The sequence below is a fragment of the Apteryx rowi genome, unplaced genomic scaffold (genome assembly GCF_003343035.1).
Source record: "Apteryx rowi isolate R43461 unplaced genomic scaffold, aptRow1 scaffold_26, whole genome shotgun sequence".
NCBI lineage: Eukaryota > Metazoa > Chordata > Aves > Apterygiformes > Apterygidae > Apteryx > Apteryx rowi.
The window spans coordinates 3,510,581-3,531,993 of record NW_020448974.1 but is presented as its reverse complement, the minus strand read 5'-3'; the positions used below and the strand labels follow the sequence as shown (position 1 = coordinate 3,531,993).

At 41.2% G+C, this 21,413-nt stretch overlaps 1 protein-coding gene across 3 annotated transcripts; it reads right to left on the bottom strand.

The window, feature by feature from the left end:
* Window positions 1-15,661: 15,661 nt before the first annotated feature.
* COPRS (coordinator of PRMT5 and differentiation stimulator) lies at window positions 15,662-21,261 on the bottom strand. Of its 3 annotated transcripts, none has more exons than XR_003253815.1 (4): window positions 20,672-21,261; window positions 19,874-20,131; window positions 17,472-17,794; window positions 15,662-16,283 (listed from the first exon to the last, which is right to left on the bottom strand). XR_003253815.1 is itself a non-coding variant. In XM_026067628.1 (3 exons), the coding sequence occupies exons 1-3, from the start codon at window positions 20,832-20,834 to the stop codon at window positions 17,625-17,627; spliced, it is 591 nt and encodes a 196-aa protein (XP_025923413.1). In that variant the 5' UTR covers window positions 20,835-21,261; the 3' UTR covers window positions 15,662-17,624. The 3 variants fall into 3 exon arrangements, 1 of the variants encoding a protein (XP_025923413.1); XR_003253816.1 differs by lacking the exon at window positions 15,662-16,283 and adding an exon at window positions 18,037-18,229 and having other exon boundaries at window positions 17,706-17,794; XM_026067628.1 differs by having other exon boundaries at window positions 15,662-17,794.
* Between the last annotated feature and the right edge of the window lie 152 nt (window positions 21,262-21,413).

Genomic DNA, 21,413 nt, shown 5'->3' with positions numbered 1-21,413 from the left:
GTATGAAATATTTATTCATTTTAATTACACATAGAAAACAATGCCATGAAAATACTACAAATGCTATTTCAGCTAATAGGGATTAGACATTTCCAAAAGTTCCATTACGTCTATTGCTTTTTGACTTTTTAGCTGCAATTTCCATCAGAAATCATGCAATTAATTTTCACAAGCACGAATAAATACATGCAGAGGGCACAGTTTCCCTTATTCTTCTTCATTCCAGAAAACTTATTATAAAAGCTGCCTTCATCTGACCCAGGAACAGACAAAAAAAACCCACAGGACTTCAGATGTTCTTATCTTACATCATTATGTTTGGGGGTGGAAGGAAAAGTTAATCGTTTCGCTTTATATATTTTAACCAGTGTGTTGCTGAAGATTTCTTCTCTCAGTGTGGTTAAACCCCTCTCGAGCAGTGTTAGTCCTGCACCACTGTTCTTGCGTGTGTAATGACCAGCCGTGCCAGATAAAAGACAGCGAATAGCTCCAGTCATTGATAATTTGTGAGACTGTTTCTTTTCAGGTCGTCAGCTTGAACCGGAAAGCATCACATACTGAAAGCTGTACATTCAGCTAAATAACTTGGGATGTCTCTTTTCCTATGGTAGGCATTCAAAGCCCCCGGGATTTACACCTTTGCATGGGGTCTCTGCAGACTGGCCAAGCACTAAATTTGCACAAAGACAGCAGGCAGAATGACAGAATATGGGCAAAGCAGTGCAGAGCTGCCTCTCTCACATAAACGAAACAAAGCAGTGAAGTCGTGTTCAGACTTAACCAAAATGCAGTTGGACACCCCTTATGAACATTCGCCTGTTCAAGAGAAGTTTTGTGCCCCGGCAATGCTCCAGCTGCCCTCGCAGCCCCTGGGAGCACTGTGAGCGACAGCCCAYGGCGATTCTGCTAACTCCACCTGTGACCAGATCCGCGCCTCAGCCCGACCACCTCTCCCCCAACGCCCCTGGGGTCTAACCCAACGCAAGCGCTCCCAAGTCCTCTTCGAAGCCCTAGGCCATGGTGGAAGGCAAAGATGCGCTACAGATCCCATAGCTCCTCCTTGGGAGCCAAGAAACAGCAGGAGGAAACCCTCAGCAAGCAGAACAAGATCACGGAGGGGAGGGGAGGAGAGGGGAGGACGCCGTGATCGTACACATCCAATCCAAAAGCTACAAACACCCCTGCTTCACATATCATCCTCCACGCTGCCACAGCCCAGAAGAGCACAGACTGTGGGTGCTCTCGCACAAGACTCGCTAAAAGAGCACATCTTTAAATGAGCATCTGGTGGTCAAAGAGCAGATGCAGCTGGAGAACAGGCCATCAGCTTGCCCATCCCTGTTCGGCTCTGGACGTTTTATAGAATCACTTGCCCTCAGCCTGGCAGAGTTCAGACAACACATCAAGCCCTGTGTGCTCCGAAGCTCTCAGTCCTAGCAGCGCTCCCAGTCACCAATGCACTGTGCTGGATTTACAGTRAGCAGCACCACAAGTCTCAGGAACAGGACGGTTTATATCTGTGAATGATCTAGCTCAGTTTATTACACAGAGTTTGACATTTTAAATTAATTTATGCTCTTTAAGTAAAGAAGCACAGAAGAAACCCCGGTGAACCATATCATATCTGTAAGTGAGACCCATAAAAGTAATCGTTGTACCAAGCAGTAATGCTATCATTTGACTGCATGTTCAATCACTATCATCATTTATTCTCTAATCCAGGATTTTTGTTTAACCCCTGCTGATTAGCACAGCAGGTCAGAATTGGACAATACCACGCTGCATTTAGACAGCTGAATGCTGCCTCTGTTCTTGGCAGTACAAGTAATGTTGAGATATTCAGACTTTCCTCTTGTCTACCTGAACAAGAATTACACTGGAATGACAGGCTCAATGCAACGCTGGTGGCAAGAACCAGGCACCCACTTGTATGTCATTCTCAGCTTCCCACTAATGTTCACTGGAGGATATTTTGATTTATTCAGATAGATTCCCTGCACAACACCCACTTCAGCAAAACAGACATAATACTGCTGCAGGCTTCTGTGTGGCACATCTTTCTCCGTTAGTCCTGCAAAGCCTGCGTTGTGTTAAGTTTGGAAAACTACTCTGCTCGATACCTCTTCACTTGAACCGTATTTAATAAGAACATACATTTTGTCCTTCTTATCACATATTGCCCACAAGTAGCAATCAGGTCACACACAACTCTTCTGCATGAAATGGGGATTCTGTCATTTTTCCAGTGAAGGCAGTCCAGTGGCAGAGAGGTGAAAAGATATGTCTTATATGCCCAAAGCCTATATGCACAAATGAGGAGCTGAAGAGAGAGCTGCTCATTCCCCTGCCTTAAACTTTATCCCAGGTGTCCCTTTTAAGAAAGCAAACACTATCCCCTTGCAGGCAGAACAGGAATAGAGGGTGCYTGAGAGCAATCCTCCTCGAGCTTTGAAGCAGCTCATGGAACTGCAAACATGGCAAGATGTCCCTTCCCCAAAAGCTGTGTACTGCGGAAGAGCACTCAGGAGCTAACTGACTGCAAATAAAACGTGCCTCAACTCTGTCAAGACACATACGCTGTTGTAGAAGCAGAAACATCTGCAAGCTTCTTCCAGGGTAGAGTACAGAAGGCAGGAAGACAATATATTCTCTCACAGTGATTTGCCTATCTGAGCAACCCTTGTCATTCCCCGAAATCAGATGCGTTTCCAGTTTCCAACACCGAGATCTCAATTCCCTGCAGAGCTTACAGAGGACTGCAGACATCACTCACAATCCAATCAGTCTTACAGATGTTATCAATGCCAAAGGCTTCCCCAGGGTTGGAGATAATTTGGGGTCTCACGAGCAAGTTTAGAGCAACTTTGCTTAAATGGCTTGTGAGTTCAGGTTGTCCAATCCACCCTGACATACGGGTTCCTCTCCACTTCCTCCTTGCTGGGTTAAGCCCCACTTTGCATTCTGGGTTCACCAATATACCTCATTAGTGAAACTGTGTCCTACAAAGCACAGATTTTCAACAAACCAATCTGAGATCAAAGAACACGGGAATTCCACTATGTTCTGTTTTGAAATCTGAAGGGTTAATGTAAAACTGTAACTTTACTTTGAGCTTGAAGGGACAGATGCGACAAGTATTGACTCCTCAGGCAACTGCTTTGCATCCAACAGAACAAGGGAAATACACCCTGCCCTGTTGTACATGTGGAAAACTATCTGGCGTGACTATTTCAATCAACTGCAGGACATGTGGTATGATGTATATGGCAAAGACTTCCTCTACCAAAGAAGCATGGAGCAGCCTAAAGTAAGTGATATTAATGAGAATATTCAAACAAAAATATGTCTACAGATTGTTCCTTATTTGGAACCATCAGCCATTGCATCTGAGAACTTTGCAAGCTCCATTTTCCTACTGAAAAGCTAATAAAACCATCTCTCCCACTTTATAGATTAGACTGTAGTTGTTCTTGCTATTCCAAATTACATTGTTAGATTTCAGTTATATTTAGGCAGAGACAGGATGCCAATGCCATATTCTGTACATCACCAAACCATGCATGTAAGTACACAAACATCTACACATAAACATGCATATGATTTAGATAAACATATATACACACATACAAATGCGCTTTATAAACAGAGGCAGACCACACCTCAATCTCGCAGTCTGCACAGAGCTCCATTCTTCCCAACACCAACTCCTACACCACTGGGAATTTCTAGATATGTTCAAACTTGAAGCCAGTCCTGGGTGTGCTTTGACCCCTGAGTTTTTGGGTCTAGGGCAGATCTGAACTTGCATGGAAAAGCTGCACAGATGTCTCCTCAATTTCCACATCAGACCTTATAGCTGAAAGAACCAATTTTGCTGATAGTGGCCAGTGGAAGGATTATGGTGCTTAATCCAGACCTAAATTAACAGCCTTTGGAACAAAGCAGTTTGATTTTTTGTTACTTTTATAAAGGAATTTATAATGCCAAAAATCAGAAAGAGAAGCAGCATACATAATAAATTCAGTCTGAGGAGACATCACAAAATTCGTTAGGTCTTTGTCTCCACCTACTGTTATGGAGGAATAAAACTCCTTAAAGGGTACAGAGAAAGGTATGGAATACCTTTCCTATTACGAAAAAAAAAATCTATTCCATATGGATCACAGTACTTTGACCTTTACCTATCGTAAAAGTCAATTGTTACAACAGCTGCTGTTAAAACCTAACATTCAGAGATAACTACAATGTCTTCCTTTACTAAGAATAGAAGAGATCATTAGCCCATAATTATTGCTGAGAGGCAACCATTATGGTTTTATGGTACACTCTTCCTTTAAAATAAGGTTTTGAAATACAAGAAACACTGTTGAAAATAACTCATGTCAGCATAAGAGGAGGTTTGGAAACTTCCTGAACAGGAATGAAAATTAAAAGCATTCACAACTTGCTTCTTCTCTCTCTTTTTTTTTTTAAATAACCAACAATTATGTTTAAAAAAAAAMCCCACAAAATTGCAGTCTAAACTCGTATAGGCCTGTGAATACTCAGGTGCAAATGTAAAAGGAATTAAACAGAACACTTAATTAAAACTGAATTAATCTGTCAAAATCTGGGAGAGATTATAGAGAAGTCTGATCCATGGTTGCTCTATACTTCGCACTTCTTAATTTGACAAACCAAATGCAAGTTATACATTTTTTCTAAAGATAGCTCTTTCCTGCTATTTTAGCACTTAGACTGGTTTATTTGTTTTCTACCTGCCACTAAACTTCTGGACAAGAACMTTAAAATAAAGCTTTTCATTGCTACAGACTTGGGAAGACTTGAGCCAGYGTCTGTCTGAACAGAGGCTGGGGAAGCCCCAGGAGCCTGTTGGAAACTCGACTGAAATCGTCAGGCTGGTGGCAGAGCCGCAGCCAACCTGCGCAGCCCAGACGCACCCAAGCAACTCGGTGCTTTTATTTACTCAAACCACACGAGGTTTCCAATCCTCAGAATGTGTTCAGGCAGCAGACTCAAAAGTATCAGAAAACTGCACTTTGGGAACACACCTGTCTTGTTGGTGAACAAGCTCCTTCCGAAATACGCCCTGGATGGGCCTAACTGTGTATTTGTAAAGATGCATATGGCGATCACTTGGTTTTCACAAGGAGCTGTCTTGACTGTATGTTGCTTCCAACTATTTTCAAAACTGTCTGCAGGTTTTAAATGACCAATTCTCTGTTTATGTAATATGAAAAAGAGGATATGGATACCTTGATGGCTGTGAAAAAAAATTAAGTTTTAATCCCTTTTTTCCTCTGTATACAAAAGTGAGTATATTGATTGTTGTGTCTCCAACTCAAGAGCATACAGAAGGAAAAAGGCTCTTACAGAGCAGATGGACCTAAAAGGCATTAAAAGCTTTAAAGAAGTGTCTTCCACTCAATTCCTCAAAGCCTCGGCAAGCTTGATTTTTGCAAGTAAAACAACTTTATTGCAATAACCACCTATATATTTCATCTGAAATAAACAAATGGTTTCATATAGCAAGTARGAGATTTTATATTCGTATCCAAGCTGCAGCAGCAGTTGCAGTTGATACTACCTCATCACTTGTTTTTCAGCCTCACCGAAGGAAGCCTCCAAGCACTTCTAATGCAAAAAGGTTGGAGCTAGCACAGATACAATGAATCTGGCCACGCGTGGTACATTTGAGACCCGCATCCTCCTCYTCTGTGGATGCAGCAGGCTGAAAGGAATCATTGCACATCCCTGCAGCTGGATCGCYCTAGCCCACATCAGACAGGACCACGAGGAAGGGAACCGGGAATTCTGTCACCAAGAATGCCATGGCTTGGCCAGATGTGCACACACGCAACAAATGACTGACTGCTTTCACGTATCCTGTCAGATTGTCTTCTTGAAGGGCAAAGCTTTGCAGCTGTAAAGTCAATTGACTTAATTCAGCAAACACTTTCCCTCCATTACTTATTTACACACACGCACATTTTAAACGGTTTTAATCATAAGCAGCAGGTCCAAATCAGATAAAAAGGGTTTGATAATACACAGAAAATCCATGTTCCTAACAAGAGGGCCTTCGTTGCATAAAAACCGTAGAGGACGCGATGGGAACACCTAAACACACTCTTGGGCTCTTTGTTATAAAGGAAACAGTCCCTAACGAAAGTAAGGGGTGTCAGAAACACTTGGTCTTTGACCTTTGCTAGGCAGACGTGCTGCTAGTGCAGGCCAGATGCCAGAGCAAAAATCCTTTTGTTTTTTTCCTTTGCTTCACACTGTACTGTTTTTATAACCTTGCTAATATTGTCATTTATTGAGCTCAGCAAGGAAAGCTGCATAGAAATTGTCAAACAGGATCTTACTCCAGGGCTTATATCCATCCCTTTACAGGAGTTGTATTTTCTTATGGATTCACAAACATTCTGCAGCCACAATGGGGGCAGCACCAGACACGTTGGAGGAAGCAAGCCCTTACAGAACAATAATGGCGTATCTTGACCACAAAAGTCGTACCTTAACCTTTTCATTTACTAATCAAGTTGTACTTTACAGCAGAAGCATTCAAGAGTAAATGCAAGAGTAATTTTGAGAACAAGTAGGCATAAGGCACTCACATAAACATGTGACCCCGCAAACTCTCGATAGCATGCGCCAGAGACCCATCACCATCCGTGTTATGAGTTTATCCACATTTGGAAGACAAGTACAGCTCACAGGACCCACCAAGGAAAGGATGGTCACCTCTGCCCTAGAGTATAGATCTGAAGAATATAAATATAATGAAATTCAGTTCAAAGAGGTTGTGAAATAAAAGCATGTGTTTTGGGAGCAGCAGTATTTCTGGCTTTTCTTTCTGACTCCTCATGGCAACAAGTTCCACCAACCAATTCATGCTCATTAAAAGCACTTTTGAAAGTTCTATTTGATTATACTAAAAGAACTAAAAATAAATAAATAAATAAATAAATAGAGTGTACTCCTTTGAAGTGAAATTCATTGCAGCCCTAGAGCTAGTGACGCTTTGGTAACCATAGCAACATTATAATTTTTTTATTATAAATTTTAAAGATATTTAATTTGACAAATCAGACTGACATTCGAGCCATTTTTCCAGTGGACCCAGGCTTTTCAACACATGAAGCCATTCATGGTCACCATCAGTGACCTCTGAAGCACTTACAACACAGTTACCTTCAAAATGGAATTTTCATATCAGCCTCAACAAAGAAAATTTGCCAAGTAGTTTCTATTTTTGCTATTATTGCCCTCAGCAACTCTTCCCCCTCCCCCTTTTTTTTAAAGCCAAGTCTAGTGTTTGCTTTTTTTTTAAGGTCAACAGAACAGGCAGCGTTCTGTGGTGACTAACTCAAAGCTGTTAAATAGCATTTGAAATACTTTGTCTTCCAAACTGTGTTCAATACCAAAGTAATTCTAAAAGTATGCAGCTGTATGAATGGAAGATTATTGAATAAAGCTGGCCCTGAACTATTGTAAAATGTTACATCAGAATGAAATCCACTTGCAGAAGACCTTCTGAAATTCGCTGCTGAAGATAAGACTGCTGAGCAAGAAAAAACATGTTCTTTATTATTAGTGAACGTGATGAAGCACTCAGGTGCRGAGACTTACTTTACCACTGAAGAAGAAACTGCATTCCTCTCATATGCTGCAGACTGCAAAAAGCTTGAAAACAAGCAACTATTTCACAAATTCATAATTTTCTCAAGATGATTATGACAATTCTTGAACATGATAGACTCCACTGAAAAATACATCTGTCAGATCTTAAGCATATTAAAATTTAAATATCCACAGTCGACATGTTAATAAAAATATCAGCATTGAAAATTTGAAGTCATACAAAATTTAGGATATGTCATGCTGTATCACAGCATGTTCTATCAAGGTGTACCAACACTGTCACATTTCATAGGATTTCATCCTAGAGTACTAGTTTGCTACTAGAGTGCTGGTCCATGCTACCCTGCTTCAGGGTGGGAACGTGGAGATAAGAAGGCTGGTACGCCTGTACGTCATGTCCTCTCACTTAGTATGGTCACTGCCAGTGACTTCCAAAGGGAGTGGAGGCATCCAGAATATGGATTTGATTTGGCCGTGCCATCAGGGCCAGGGTCCTACCACAGACAGGACAGAAAACTTATGCTTTATCTCACAAGAAACACAGAAAATAGGAGATGTATCACCACTTTAGTCACCACCTGATGCATCAAAGAACGTACAAGAAAAAAAGATGTAGATTTTAGTGCTCGTACTCTGTTAAACAATGCCATAAAGGCTAAACACAACAGGGAGCTCTGCACTGGATCCAAGAGAGAGCAGAGACTACTTAGCAACAAAATCAGTCTTAAAATTATCTTCTCATTATTATTGTTTTTGAAACCAGTAACAGCCTTTCACTCTTATATTTCACTGTAAGAGTCCTCAAAGGACTAACTTAATACTTCCATTTGCACAGTTCAGGAAGATAACATGCGAGAGATTTCTCAAGAGCAATAGTACTTTCCATGCAAGGCTTCCAAGCTCTATAGAGATTTCAACTAAACTACATAAAAGCCCAGTGAGCCATGGTAATTAACACTCAAAATAGAACTCAAAATTAGTACTCAAAATCTGTAAACAAGATAGATTTAATCTAATGTTACAGAAGTAGTCTGCAGAATAGCCATCCTTCACTCTAAAGTGCAACATCACAGCACTCTTCTCAATGACTACCACTTTTTGAAGATAGCTAAGTTTGCAACAACAGACTAGCTTCCCTACTCCCTTTGCAATACTAACCGGAAGGAATTTCCAGCACATCTCAAACAGGCAACAGTCAGYTCTTAAATCACTGTTCTGATCCCTACAAATGGGTTGGAAGAGGATGAACCTGTTTGTGCCATGGACCAACAATACTCAGCTATGAACATTACTGTGCAGCACAGCAGTCCAAGGCTGCTGCTTGCCTGATGCAGCAGAGAATTTCAGCTCCAGACTCCTGAATTCCATTCTCGCTCCCCATGCAGGAAATCCCTCATCTTCCAAGCATAATTTTATTCCTACTAAATTCAGATAGCACGAGTTGGTCTGTAGGGTTCAAACCCAGATTTCCTCATCCCTACAGCTAGCTCATACTCTTAAGAGTAAGGGCTACCAAAACCTGGTGGTGTACGCAAGCTACTTGCAATGCTTCCCAAAGAGCTGAATGCCTCCTGTCTGCACACAAGGTCCAGAAGAGCTGAGAGCCATTAACATATTTGATGACAATACCCAAACTGCTTAACTTTGGGAAATTTGYCCTACGTATGTTCTCAGAAGAATCAAAAGCTTTGAATGCTCTTACCCTGCACTCCTCCAAAGTCTTAACCATGARTGTAAAGACTCCCCAGTCTTCTTCAATCCGACAGCTCAGTCTGAGAGCCCTGATTCAGACTTTTCCTTACCTCCCTATCTGTCATTTTACTCAGGCAACAAGGAAAAGACACTGCAGTTAAACTACTGAACTACCAAAAAGAAAAATCTGGTCCTAAAACATCATCCTAAATGTAATAACATAATCAAGATAAAATGAATGCTAAATCCTGTAATCCTACTGTTTTTTTAAAGCAAAGAATCTAGCTATCTATGCAGCAAGTACCTATTCCTAGATTGCAGTCCCCAGGAAGAGATGCAATGAGATCCCTCGGGTGGAAATTTGGAATAGCCAAGAATAAGGAAACTTCTTTGTTATTATTAGAACATGGAGGATATTTGATAAGACATGGAGAAAACAGCTGTTGCCTGCATCATTAAAATAGCATTGAACACTCAAACAGAACCTGCACAGATTAATCACGGGAAGAAGTGCTAAAAATAAATATCCCTCTCTCAGTGTAGTGTCTAAGGTAACATTGCACAAGCAAGTACAGCCAAAAAATAAATAAATAAATAAATAAAATAGGGCACTCTGCTTAAACTAGAAGAACTCTGCTCGGTTAGGTGAGGCTTCAGTTAATCAAAGAGGAAGTAATCAAATCAGGCTTGAAGTGTGCTCCAGTGGTGAAAATGAGCCCAGTTACTGCACTCTGCATCTCTCTGTGAATGTTCTGCTGTATTTACCACTTTTCAGCCTCCTCCCACACTGATTGTTGATACAATCCTTGAGTTGTTACACAAGGCAGCAGCTATCATAATAGAGAACGTATTTCTTCTTCTCTTTAGCTAGCACCCACAGCTGGGGCTTAGTACTATAGGTAGAAACAAAAACTACATATATCCCCAGGCAGAAGAAGCCACTGGGAACAAAAAAAAAAGTCAGAAGAGGAAAAGAATCTTTCCAAAAAGAAAATTCAAGCAGGAAGTGAAACACAGATCATAGTGATAAGCCCTGAAACCACTAAAAACCCTACTGCCAGGCCTTGAGGACTGAATTGTGATGGAAGCCGTCATCATAGCGTTAGCAACCATCCAAGACCAAGGCAAGCTCAATGGGAATAACTGAGCTAAACTTGAAAGGGTATGTAGCAAAGGAGGTTGCTTCCCAAGTACCCAGAGTCTCAGTTATGGAACAATTAATTTAATTCTCAAGATCCTGAATGAATTCGGCACTTTTGTTTACAGGCAGTCAGGATCACAAAGGTAGGATGCTCCCAGCGTCCCCAGTCCTGTATCACCAAACAGCCAGGCTGCTACATGCTGGCCAAATGGCCACATTTGCTCTCTTTTCAAATGGAACTCAATTAAAAGTAAATTACAGTAACGTAACCTATAGGCAACAGAGATGTGGCTGATTTAAGACGACTGGTACATCCTTCAATCAGAGTTATGCCTTGTGGAGGAACAGAAGGTGCCTTGAGCAGTAAAACAGTGTTCCTGCAAAAAGCCTCCCTCACTGCCAGGGTTAGGTGCTTATTTTATGCAGGCATTYCTCCACCACCCTGCACAACAGAAACCCTGTTGCAGTTAATGGGACAGATGATGGAAACTCCCCATTCTTTGGTCTGCAAATTACCTCTGTACATAATTAGAAACACCATCATTAAAGCCAGAATGCTCCAAAACTGCAGACAGGAACCAGACACACAARTATTCCTATAGGGCTACAATGCACTTTAAAGACCACATAAGAAAAGCCTGATCTTAAACCAAATCCCAGATCTGTCAGAACAGTTTGTCCATTTCTTTATAAAAGACCAAATTAAATCTAACCCACCCACTAACATGACTACAGAGGGTAGAACTAAATGCAGTTTTTATCTGGTAGACAGGCAGAGTCTCTGCCTGAGAAACTTTTATCTATGYTTCTAGCCAGTTTCTAATGGCTTTATTTATAATGTCTGACCCATCCCACTGAAACCACCAGACTCTGGCAAAGTGCAAGCTGCAGAGTTAGACGCTCAATCAGATAAATCAAGTACAAACGATGCAGAAAAGCAAGAACTCACCAAATCTGAAGATAAAAGGTGTTTCAGCCTGGGAAAATAATGGCCTGTTTGAAGAACACAGAACTGAAGGTTGAGAAAAAACATTACATTGAGAGCAAGGGGAAATCTAGTATTCTAGCAAATCCAATAATGACAACAGACAAGAAAATGCTGATGGCTTCTGGATTAGCACGATGGCTATTTACAGGCTCCACTTTTGTGCATTCATTTCAGATTACCACTTGTCCGGCTTCAGGTAGATAACATAATGAGCTAACCACCGTTGAAGCAAAATTCGCAAGCTTCTCTTAAGTGTTATTTCCCTGTACTATGGAGAAGGGAGCAACTACTTCTCCTATTTGCTGACCCTTTCTTGGGGGCTGCACAAAGCAGACAAGTTTGAGAATCAAGGATTGCCTCCCTTTTTCCCTTCTGCAGATCAGCTCCCATGCCCCTGCAAAAAGCTGCCCTATTGCGATAAACATTCGCAACTGCTTCCTTAAGGAGAGAGGTCCAAACAACTCTATGTGCTTCTTCAGGCTYGATACCAGACTCCAGTACCAGACCTGTCACCCTTCACAGACTGCTTCTGGCTTCCRCACAGGGACAAGGGCTTATCACAGCAGATCAACACTCCAGCTGTTTTGTTCAACATTTCATGTTTGCGCTGAACAAGGTTCCAGKCTATTACTGTTCCTCCTAAAAATTACTTCTTAGGACAATCTCCAAGATATTATTTTCATTTGTTGCCGTAATTCTGTTGGAAGTATCAGCTACTCCTCTGGCTTTGGTATGCCAATTCTAGCCACACTAGCGTCACAAGCATTGTGAAGATTTGCTCAGCTAAAATACTTTTCCCCGTTATTACTCCAGTTACACAGAAGGAGGTGGCACACACTGCTGTGGAGTACAGGTCCTGCTTAATCACTGTCTCACTCCTATTTACTTTCCCAGAAGCACTGGAGCATGTAACGCATAGAGCAGGAGACGAAGGTACACAATTCCCAGCCAGCTGCAGCCAGCTCTATATTATGATGTTGCCCATTTACTCACAACCCAATAAGAAGGCATCTGGACTGAAAACACAGATGAAATATTACTTCTGCTGTGATCGAACAATCAAAAAAGACAAAATATTTCCCAGTATGTGTTAAGTAACTGAAAGAACAATTCCTTGGTGAGAATGTAAGAGTTCTGAAGTAGTTCCAAAGGCAGAGATAGAACTAAGTAACTCATTTAATCACAGAACAAGAGCTCATAATACCTACAGTGATTAAAATTATAAAGCAGCATAGTGAGAACTTGAAGTGCTGTGGTACTCTAGGTATCCCATAAAACATATCGCTCAATTTAAATATTAGCAAGGACCAATAGCTAAAAAAAGGACTGAACGGAATTAACTAGTATTTCCTTCTGAGGGAAATAAATCAGTAAATTGAGCCTCCAGTTTCACAAATAAATACATGCAACCTAATCAGTCTTAAATTCATGCACCATATAATTAAAAGATTTTCCAGGTCTAAATACAGAAGTTGTAGGCAGATCAAAAAAAAGGTTGAATAAAGTAATTCAGGCCAAAGAATCAAGACTTGCTAAACTATACAGAGATCAACTTTTCTAGGCTGAATTTGGCTACACATCCTGAAATTAGCTATCCTCAACAAGAAAAAAAAAAACAACCTGCAAAGAAACAAATACAGGCATTGAGCCACATTCATGGGGTTTTTTTGCTCCGTGAAGGTCAGAGTTACAGTGAATGTAAAGAGAGCCCATTACATCAAGAACTAAAATCCCCCGCAATAACGAAACACTAAATGCAAGCTGTAGCTCAGAGGTATCACAGGGTAGYGCACAGGGGCAGATGTGACAGACCTGCTGCTTGGGTAATGAGCTGCAACAGTTCATTCCAGCTGACTGTCTGTCCCAAATGCTTGAAGGAAGCTGTTTTCATGACTAAAACCAAGTATTAGGGCTGTGTGCTTTGCAGCTTTGTATAGTGGGCTACATACTTTCTTCTGCCACACTAGGAAACTCCGCTATGAGTGGCTGGTAGCTCCCAGGACTAACAACTCCACCACAGTCTTACCCTCCAGTGCTCGAGTCTCCAATGCGTACGTTTGCAATACAGGACCACAGAGGGTAAGAAACACAGGTTTCTTTCCTGTGCCTACAGAAGCTTATCCACTCGGTTCACAAAACGACCTTTGTTACAATGGGGTTTAAATTGGAGTCCTCGGAAGCAGCAGATGGTCAGGATGGGCTGCTGCCATCAGCATTTTTCCTTTAGTCTGTGGAATTACTCACATAGTCCCGCTCAACAGTGGAGGCGTTTTCTCAGCTTAAGAGCCAAGGCACACTAGTTTAAAGAAGGGACAACACAACAGCCAAGCAGTAGTGTCTTTAAAAAACACTAAAATGGGCTGGATATTGTGGTCATATAAGAGCAAGAAACCAGTATCCCAATCTGATGAAYGAATTAAATGCTGTACCTTATCAACAGGAAATATGAACACATTTCCTTTAATTATTTCCTCCTGCAAATCATTCCCTGTAGGTCTCAAAGGAAACAACAGATGCACCCAAAACAAGTTTTAGTTTCTTTGCTGGTCAGTTCAAAGAAAATGAAAAACTCTTTAATAATAACACCTCACTGTTTATACAAAGCTTCTTGTCCACAAAATTTGAAGTGCTTTATAAAGAGGCTATTATCGTTATCTCCATCTGTAAAAAGGGGAAATGAAACAGAAGATAACAGGAAAGCAAGGGCACACTCTGACTTGCACCCAGGTCATCTTCTGGGTCACTGTACTATACCATTCTACTAAGCCTCCCCCGCAATGTAAACCCAAACATTAACCTGCAGTAGAGCCTTTTGCATGGTATTTGATACTGAAGGTACGGAAGGGGGAATCTCATTACAGATGTATGCAAACAACTGAGAAATCTTTAACACTTCTGATACATTTTCAAAATGACTTATGTACTGCCAGTGTGTTTCTTGCATGCACAGAATATTTACAGTCTTGGTCCTGCAGTGGGACTCTTTTCCCTTCATTCATTTGAACAGACTGAAAAGTTGATTCTCTTTGCTCGAATTGCTGGTTCATATGCTACCTTATGTTGTTTCTAATTGCAAGATATTCTTGCCTAGAAAGACATGATTGTGTCAACACAAAACAGACTCGGTGCAAGATTCGCAATGGAATTTGAAACACTCTGTAGTGCAGAAATAGTAGAATCCATGAGCTTGGTTCCAAATCCTTCCACGGAGAAGCATTCTGAGAAGGCTGCATCTGGTTTTCTAATCCCACTGAAGTCTGAGAGTATTCAGATCAGTCTTTACACTAAGCCCCTTCCCTAACAAGCTGGGCCAAGATGAACAAAGTTACATTTGCCAATATATCCCTAGAGAGAGCAATGTTGTGAAAGCTTCATGCTTTTTTTTTTCCTCCTTTAAAAAAAAAACAAAAAAACACACGGCTGGGGGAGTTTGTGGTCAGTTTTAACCTAAAAGGAAAACTGAAAACTAATCACAAATCTTTTAAGTTTACAGTCATTTAAAATACAAACAGCTTGGCAATGCAGCCATTCAAGACCATTTCTCCTCAAATAACAAAACAATCCAGACAGACAAGGCTGATTCCAATTAGAAGTATAGGCTGAAAAAACAAACTTGATTTGAGATGTGCCTTCCATTTATGGAGTACGTAAGAAAGGGCTTGGAGACTTTGGGACTGATGGAATTCTGGAATCGCACAGGAAGAAATCAACCTAATCAATTTTAAGGACTTTTTTGTTGTCCTTTTAAATCATAATTCTCAAGAAGGCAGCTTTGCTTCTACAGAATTCTGTTAGCTTCATCTTTATTAAATCCTATGGGATGTCTCCCTCAAGCACAGTAAATATATATATACATATATATATATATATATATAGCCTGAAGTCAACTGATGTTCTCTTCTCAGCCATGGGAGAAATTTTTCAGTCCACTAAGTACAATTTGAGGGTGAAATAAAAAAGGAGAAACTAATCAGGGCCATGAATCAGGCTCACTGGGGAACAACAGGGCTGTGCAGAACCCAGATCTAAATAGCTACTGTAATGTTAGAAAGCAGCCCAGGGATCTGACACTTTCTGGTGAAGTTTATTGCTAAATGAAAGCATGCTTACAGAGTAGACAATTTTTTGCTGCCCTCTGCAGGGTAGCATTGAGCATTGCCATCCTTGAAAGTAATAAACAGGCTTACAAAATAAACTATGCTTTTTCAGAGGAACTTTTATTATCTAGTGTTACACATTGTTACTTCAAAACTAATCTGTACTCAATATATATTTATTTATAGTGTATTTATAAATGCAGAGCAGCAACTTTAATCAGTTGGTGGTCAGTCATAGTTATGCTCCGAGCTTCATTTCCATTTTCTAGGTTGTAGAAAGAAGCTGCTATACATCCAAGTCTGGCATAGTCAATTCTTACTTCTATTCCACAGAGGCTTCTAACTAAAATGCAAAGCTCTACTCATCATAAAGAGCAGTGAACTGTCTCTAACACACAGCAGTCAGACACAGAACAAAACCCACCTCCAATGCCTTAGAGAGCACAGCTAGTGCTTTCCTGCTGGGCAAGGCTAAGAACAAACTGTTAGAGTGTGCTTTTGCTGTATATGCATGTGTTCTGGAAGCATGCTGAGGTAACTTTTGATCGAAGTATTACTCCTTACAGCACTCCATCACACAGGAATAAAAGAACAGGTTGTCTTTGCTGCAACCTTATCTCTAAGCTTCCAGCCTCTACTTGGATTATTTGCTAGGTACTAGTATTTAACCAGGAACTGCAACGTACCAGAAAAGATTCTTCCAAGCTCTTCTCCTCCTCTGCTCTCAAGGAAAAGATTAAGGAAATATTACTGTGTCATTCACTTCCGCCTTCCTAACTAATACTTCAAGTTATTTCAGTCTCATGCACTGGATGATTAAAAAACAAACAAACAAACAAAMAAAATCTTTCAGTGCTAAATGTTAACTCCTTGCCCAAGAATAAACACACACAGGTACTGTGCTTCAGTATCAACAATCAGTGTCAGAACATGACATCTTTAAAAAGTTCTTGAAAGAAAAGTTATTAATGAAACATGAAACGTTACTAAGTGATCAGACACTCAGTCCACTTACATACTTCATTTTAGAACATTTCCTTTAACTCCAAAGCAAGGGCAAGGGGGATATTGTTCTAGTTCCAGCTGTTCTCTTAAGAGGCATTTTGCAGATATTTTGTGTTGCCATTTCCTCACTTATCAAAACACAAACAACAACAACAAAACAACAGAAATATCAGCAGTGTCATGAACCTTAATTCACTACTGTCTGCAGGACACGCTGAGATCATATACTGCAAGACACTATATAAGCACAGATATTTTCTTCTTCATTACGTGTCTGACATCACATGAGGATGCTACAAAGACAATTGTAAGACTGGACGACAATACACCCAAATACAAGAAAGTCTGATGTGCAGAAAGCTCTGCTGGAAGGCAGAGTCTTAAAACCCAGCATTCTTATTAGGTGCAGCAGGCCCAACTATCCAATCCTCATTAATGTCCACATGCGTAAGAGCAAAATGTGTATCAAATGCTTGTAACCCATTCATACTGAAAGGCATAAAAAAATTAGAAACAAAACAATTCATTCTGTATGTGTCCTGGCTAATTTTGTCAAACACCAGATTTAGATATGGAGTGAGAAACTGCAACATAGAATTACAATACAGAAGTTGAAAGGAGGAAGAGTTTTTAAAGCTATCTGAACCAATTTGATAGCATCAAATGCAAAGGAAAGAAAACTACAAGTTACATAGGCTGACACACTGGGATCAGCATGTTAAAACTGGCTAAACTTGGCAATCAAGCTGATGTTTAGAAATCAGACACTTCCTCCCAAGTAGTTCATCAGCAACAATATAGAGCTATATAACACAAAGAGCAGTCCAGAAATGACTGACTCCTTACAGCCAGCACCTGCACTCTGGTTCCTAGAGATCAAGCATGGCCAGCTTATACACACCTCAGGAACAGTCTAAGAAACACTTCGGAGATGGTGTGGCACTTCTGACCTTATACAGAATTCCGCAAGCAAGCCAAAGGGCTTGACATGACTTAATCAGTGAGGAACACAGTCCAGCTCAGAAGCCAAACTTAATTCTGACCAGGGGCAACCTCATTCTTCAGCATCATCAAACTGGCCAGTCTCAGTCATTCTAATTGGCGATGTAAAAGCAACGCGAGCTGCATGGTGACACCCTGGGTTGTACACCGAATCCTCTCGCCACGAATATGAGGCCAAAAGATTATTTTCCTGAAAGCTTCCACAGTGGAGATCACCAGCATCTAAAGAAGATCAAAAAAGAGATTTAAACTATGAAAGGTATTTAAAAAATAGTGATGTAGTGTAGAAAGTTATTTTGCAGTTCTACAGCATCTTTTGGTCAAGAATTTCAGTCTCATCTACCAGCACTAGTGAAATTAGCCTACAAACAAAGCAAACAGAAAGCCGAGTTTGGCAACAGCTTCATTTTAAAGAAGGCTCTTGCCACAGAGACAAAACAGTTCTCAAAAGCTCAGTCACATACCTGGATTTAGACCATCCAACACCAGCTCTTACAATTTATGCAGTTCTTCTACGTTCTCTGCAGGTATAAAAGGCTCACAAAGCCACAACACTTATTGTCCGCTTCCTGCTGTCTCCGTAACCACATCCCCAATTAGGAGTCCCCAAACCCTTCCAGGACTCAGTCAACCAGATGGAAATGGAAGAATGAGATCCTGTAAAAAGCTAGTTCTGAACAACATGTCCACTAGCCTAGAACTAGCCTATCAGAAGTCTAATAAACTGGTTATTTAACAAACCTAGCACAAAAATAGGCAAAGTCCTTTTAGAGAAGCAAAAGATTCCTAGCCAGCTGATATGGAGGGGACTTAAGCAAATGAAAAGCCCAGATTATGGGGCAGCAGAGGACCTAACACAGTATACCACCTTGTAATTTTTCCAGAACAAGCCATCAGAGTAAGCATTCTCAAAAGTAATTAAAAATAGAAATCAAAAAAGTGTTTTGTTTTGTTTTTTTTTCTTGCAGCAGTTAACAACTAGGATACCCATAATCAGGATCCTTCATAAGCACCTGAACCCAATAATCACAGCTTCCTCCCACTAAATTTATGAGGACTTGAAAAGAATAAGCTGTAAGTAAGGATAAACTAATTAAATACAGGAAAAGAAGTGAACTTGTGATAGTTTCAATCAAAACCAGCAATTTTAAAACACCACATAAATTTGAGCAGATGAGAAGGATTAAAAGGATATCCCAAAAAGGAAGGAAGGGAAACATCCAGAACGGAAACAACAACCAAAAAGGAAACAGCACTTTTCTCAGATTACCCAGCATGAAAAGTCAGCACTGTATTTCACTTTAAAATTAGAATGATTCTATAGGAAGACCACAAAATCTTTCCCAGATCCTTCCACTGCCAACCTGTGGAACTTGAACACTACAGCCACCTGCAGAATGATAACAAACTGAGAACTAATATTTCCCAGGCAAGGAGAGAACTGTTTGTATTAATTCCAAGAGATGCACTCTAGTGAGAAAAACAGAAGTGATACTATTCTACATCCACAAAAACTCAGCAGGTTATTATTCACTATTGGCTAAACACTGTCCATTTGTTTTATCCTAACATATAGCCTGGCAAATGGAAGGTTTAGAGTCTCAGTTCAAAGCAAGAGTCATTATTAAACTTTTTATGAGTGGAAGGATTAATACTACTGTAAAGATGCGGGTGAAATTGCCATTACCACCTTTGTCCATGGGACTGATGAGAATATAGTCAACCACATGCACAAATATTTGCAGAATCAAGCTTAACAAACAAACAAACAAACCCACCCAACAGCAACAACAAACCATACTCTGGACAGAGACTGAGTGCTTGTACCACCCACCTCCAAAGAACTCCATGCTCTAGAGGTTGTATAATCTGGATGAATTTTTCTGGAGGGAAGAAGGACCTTCTTTTACACGAAAGATGTTACATTCCTGCAGTCCCTGAAACTGTCTCTTCTGCTTCACAATAACAAAGATGCACTATACAGTCCTAGCCTCTCCAGAGAGACTTCATACACACATAGTCTTCCTTTTACCATCCCACTCCTTAAGAATTCAATTGCTCAAGCAAAAAAGGAGCTACATGTGAACTAGGCAACACTGCCTTTAAATCTTATATTTTGCAAGAAAATAAAATTACGCAATACAAATTCATGAGGTAAACTCCCCCCAAAAAAGCAACAAAAAAACCCAAACTTCCCAAAATAAAACATGGAGTTATTTAAACACATTCACCTGTAAAGCACCTGCCTCCAACCATGTACTAGCCAAAACTCAAATGAAGCATAAGTAAATTTGTACTTACCATAAGGATTAAATTCAGAATCCTCCAATTCCTTATCCCAGTCCTCCACCTCATACTCAGCAGCAGTTTGAAGCTCAGGAAAAGTTGCAACCTCAGGAATACTGGATGCTTCACCATCCGAGTCTTCCAGATCCGAGCAGAAGTAAACAGATTCAACTGGAGATCCACTAACATCTTTTTCATAGTGAGAGATATCAGGGAATTCACCTTCTTGAGCCTCACTATCAGCAACATTTGGAATATTCTTCAGTAAACATTCTAAAAATAACAGCAAGAGCCAACAGAGAGCCTTAGCAATTAAACAGGAACAACAAAACACTCCACATGCAGTGACTTTGCCAGGTATAGGAAAGGACAGCATCTTGTGGCTACAAAACTAATTTTAATAGATGCAATTTCATTCAAAGCCTATCCTATAGCTTATTACTGTTACAGTAGTACTTGAGGTTTCAGATGCTTGGGAACCTCAGACACAGGCCTGCATCCCAACACCAGCCCAAACCAGGATCTTCCACAGATTCCTGCTGGAACTTAACTCCTTAAACTGTGCATGGGACCCAGCAGCCCTATGTCACCACATTCAACCCTTGGTATTTTTTAAATGAGTTACTTTGCAAAACCACAGCTCTTGTCTACCCAGACAGGATTTTTCATAGTATTGATTAAATACTCTCGTACCTAGGAATGCACAAATATCTAAACAGAAATAACATAGCACTGTAACTCGAGGCATTTCCCAAGCATATCCAAAGAGTTTTAAGTAGCTTTCCTTGAGCATGAACTTCATTTTAGGCTTACCTTTCCTGGGCTTCCAGTTCGCGGTGCCCCCTTCACTAGGGAGCCGCTCCTTCTGGAGGTGCACGTACCCCACRGTGGCAGCCATCCCCTGCGAGACAGTTTGGAAGAACCCAGTCACGTCCCCCGCCGAGCCCTCCACAGACTCACCCAGGTCCTGCAGCATTTGAGCGTTCCTGAGCCCTCACGCGCGACAGAATTGTTTGTTCCCTTGATGAGTCAGAGGTTTTGAAACCAGACAGGTTTTCATTTTGGAAAGTAAATCTGCCGAGGGATGGCTCGTGCTGCTGCTGTCAGTCACGTCAAGCAGCAGCCAAAACAAAAACACCCCACCCCCCCAAAAAAAAACAAAAAAAAAACAAAAAAAGTCTTTTGGGTCACAGCAGTCATCCGGCTGCTGCCCTGAATCGCAAAAGCAGCAGCAAAACCGACCCGGGTTGTGTCAGTTTGGGATGTGAAGGTGGGAACCAAGAGGGGTGATGGAAGGGGAAGCAGGGGGACGAGCGGGAGGACCAACAGGGACGACCCCGGTGCCTCAGGGCAGCCGGCAGGCCGAGCACGGAGCCGGGCACCAGACCCCCCGGCAGCCCCAAGGCGGGAGGCGCCCAGCTGGCGAGCGCACGGCGGCGGCAGCACCCCCGSGGGCCTGAGCGCCCCCTCAGGGGGAGGAAGGCAAAGGCCGTTACCCGCCACGTCCCCTCGCCACAAGGGCGGGCTGCTTCGAGGCCTCACGCGGCCGAGGGGC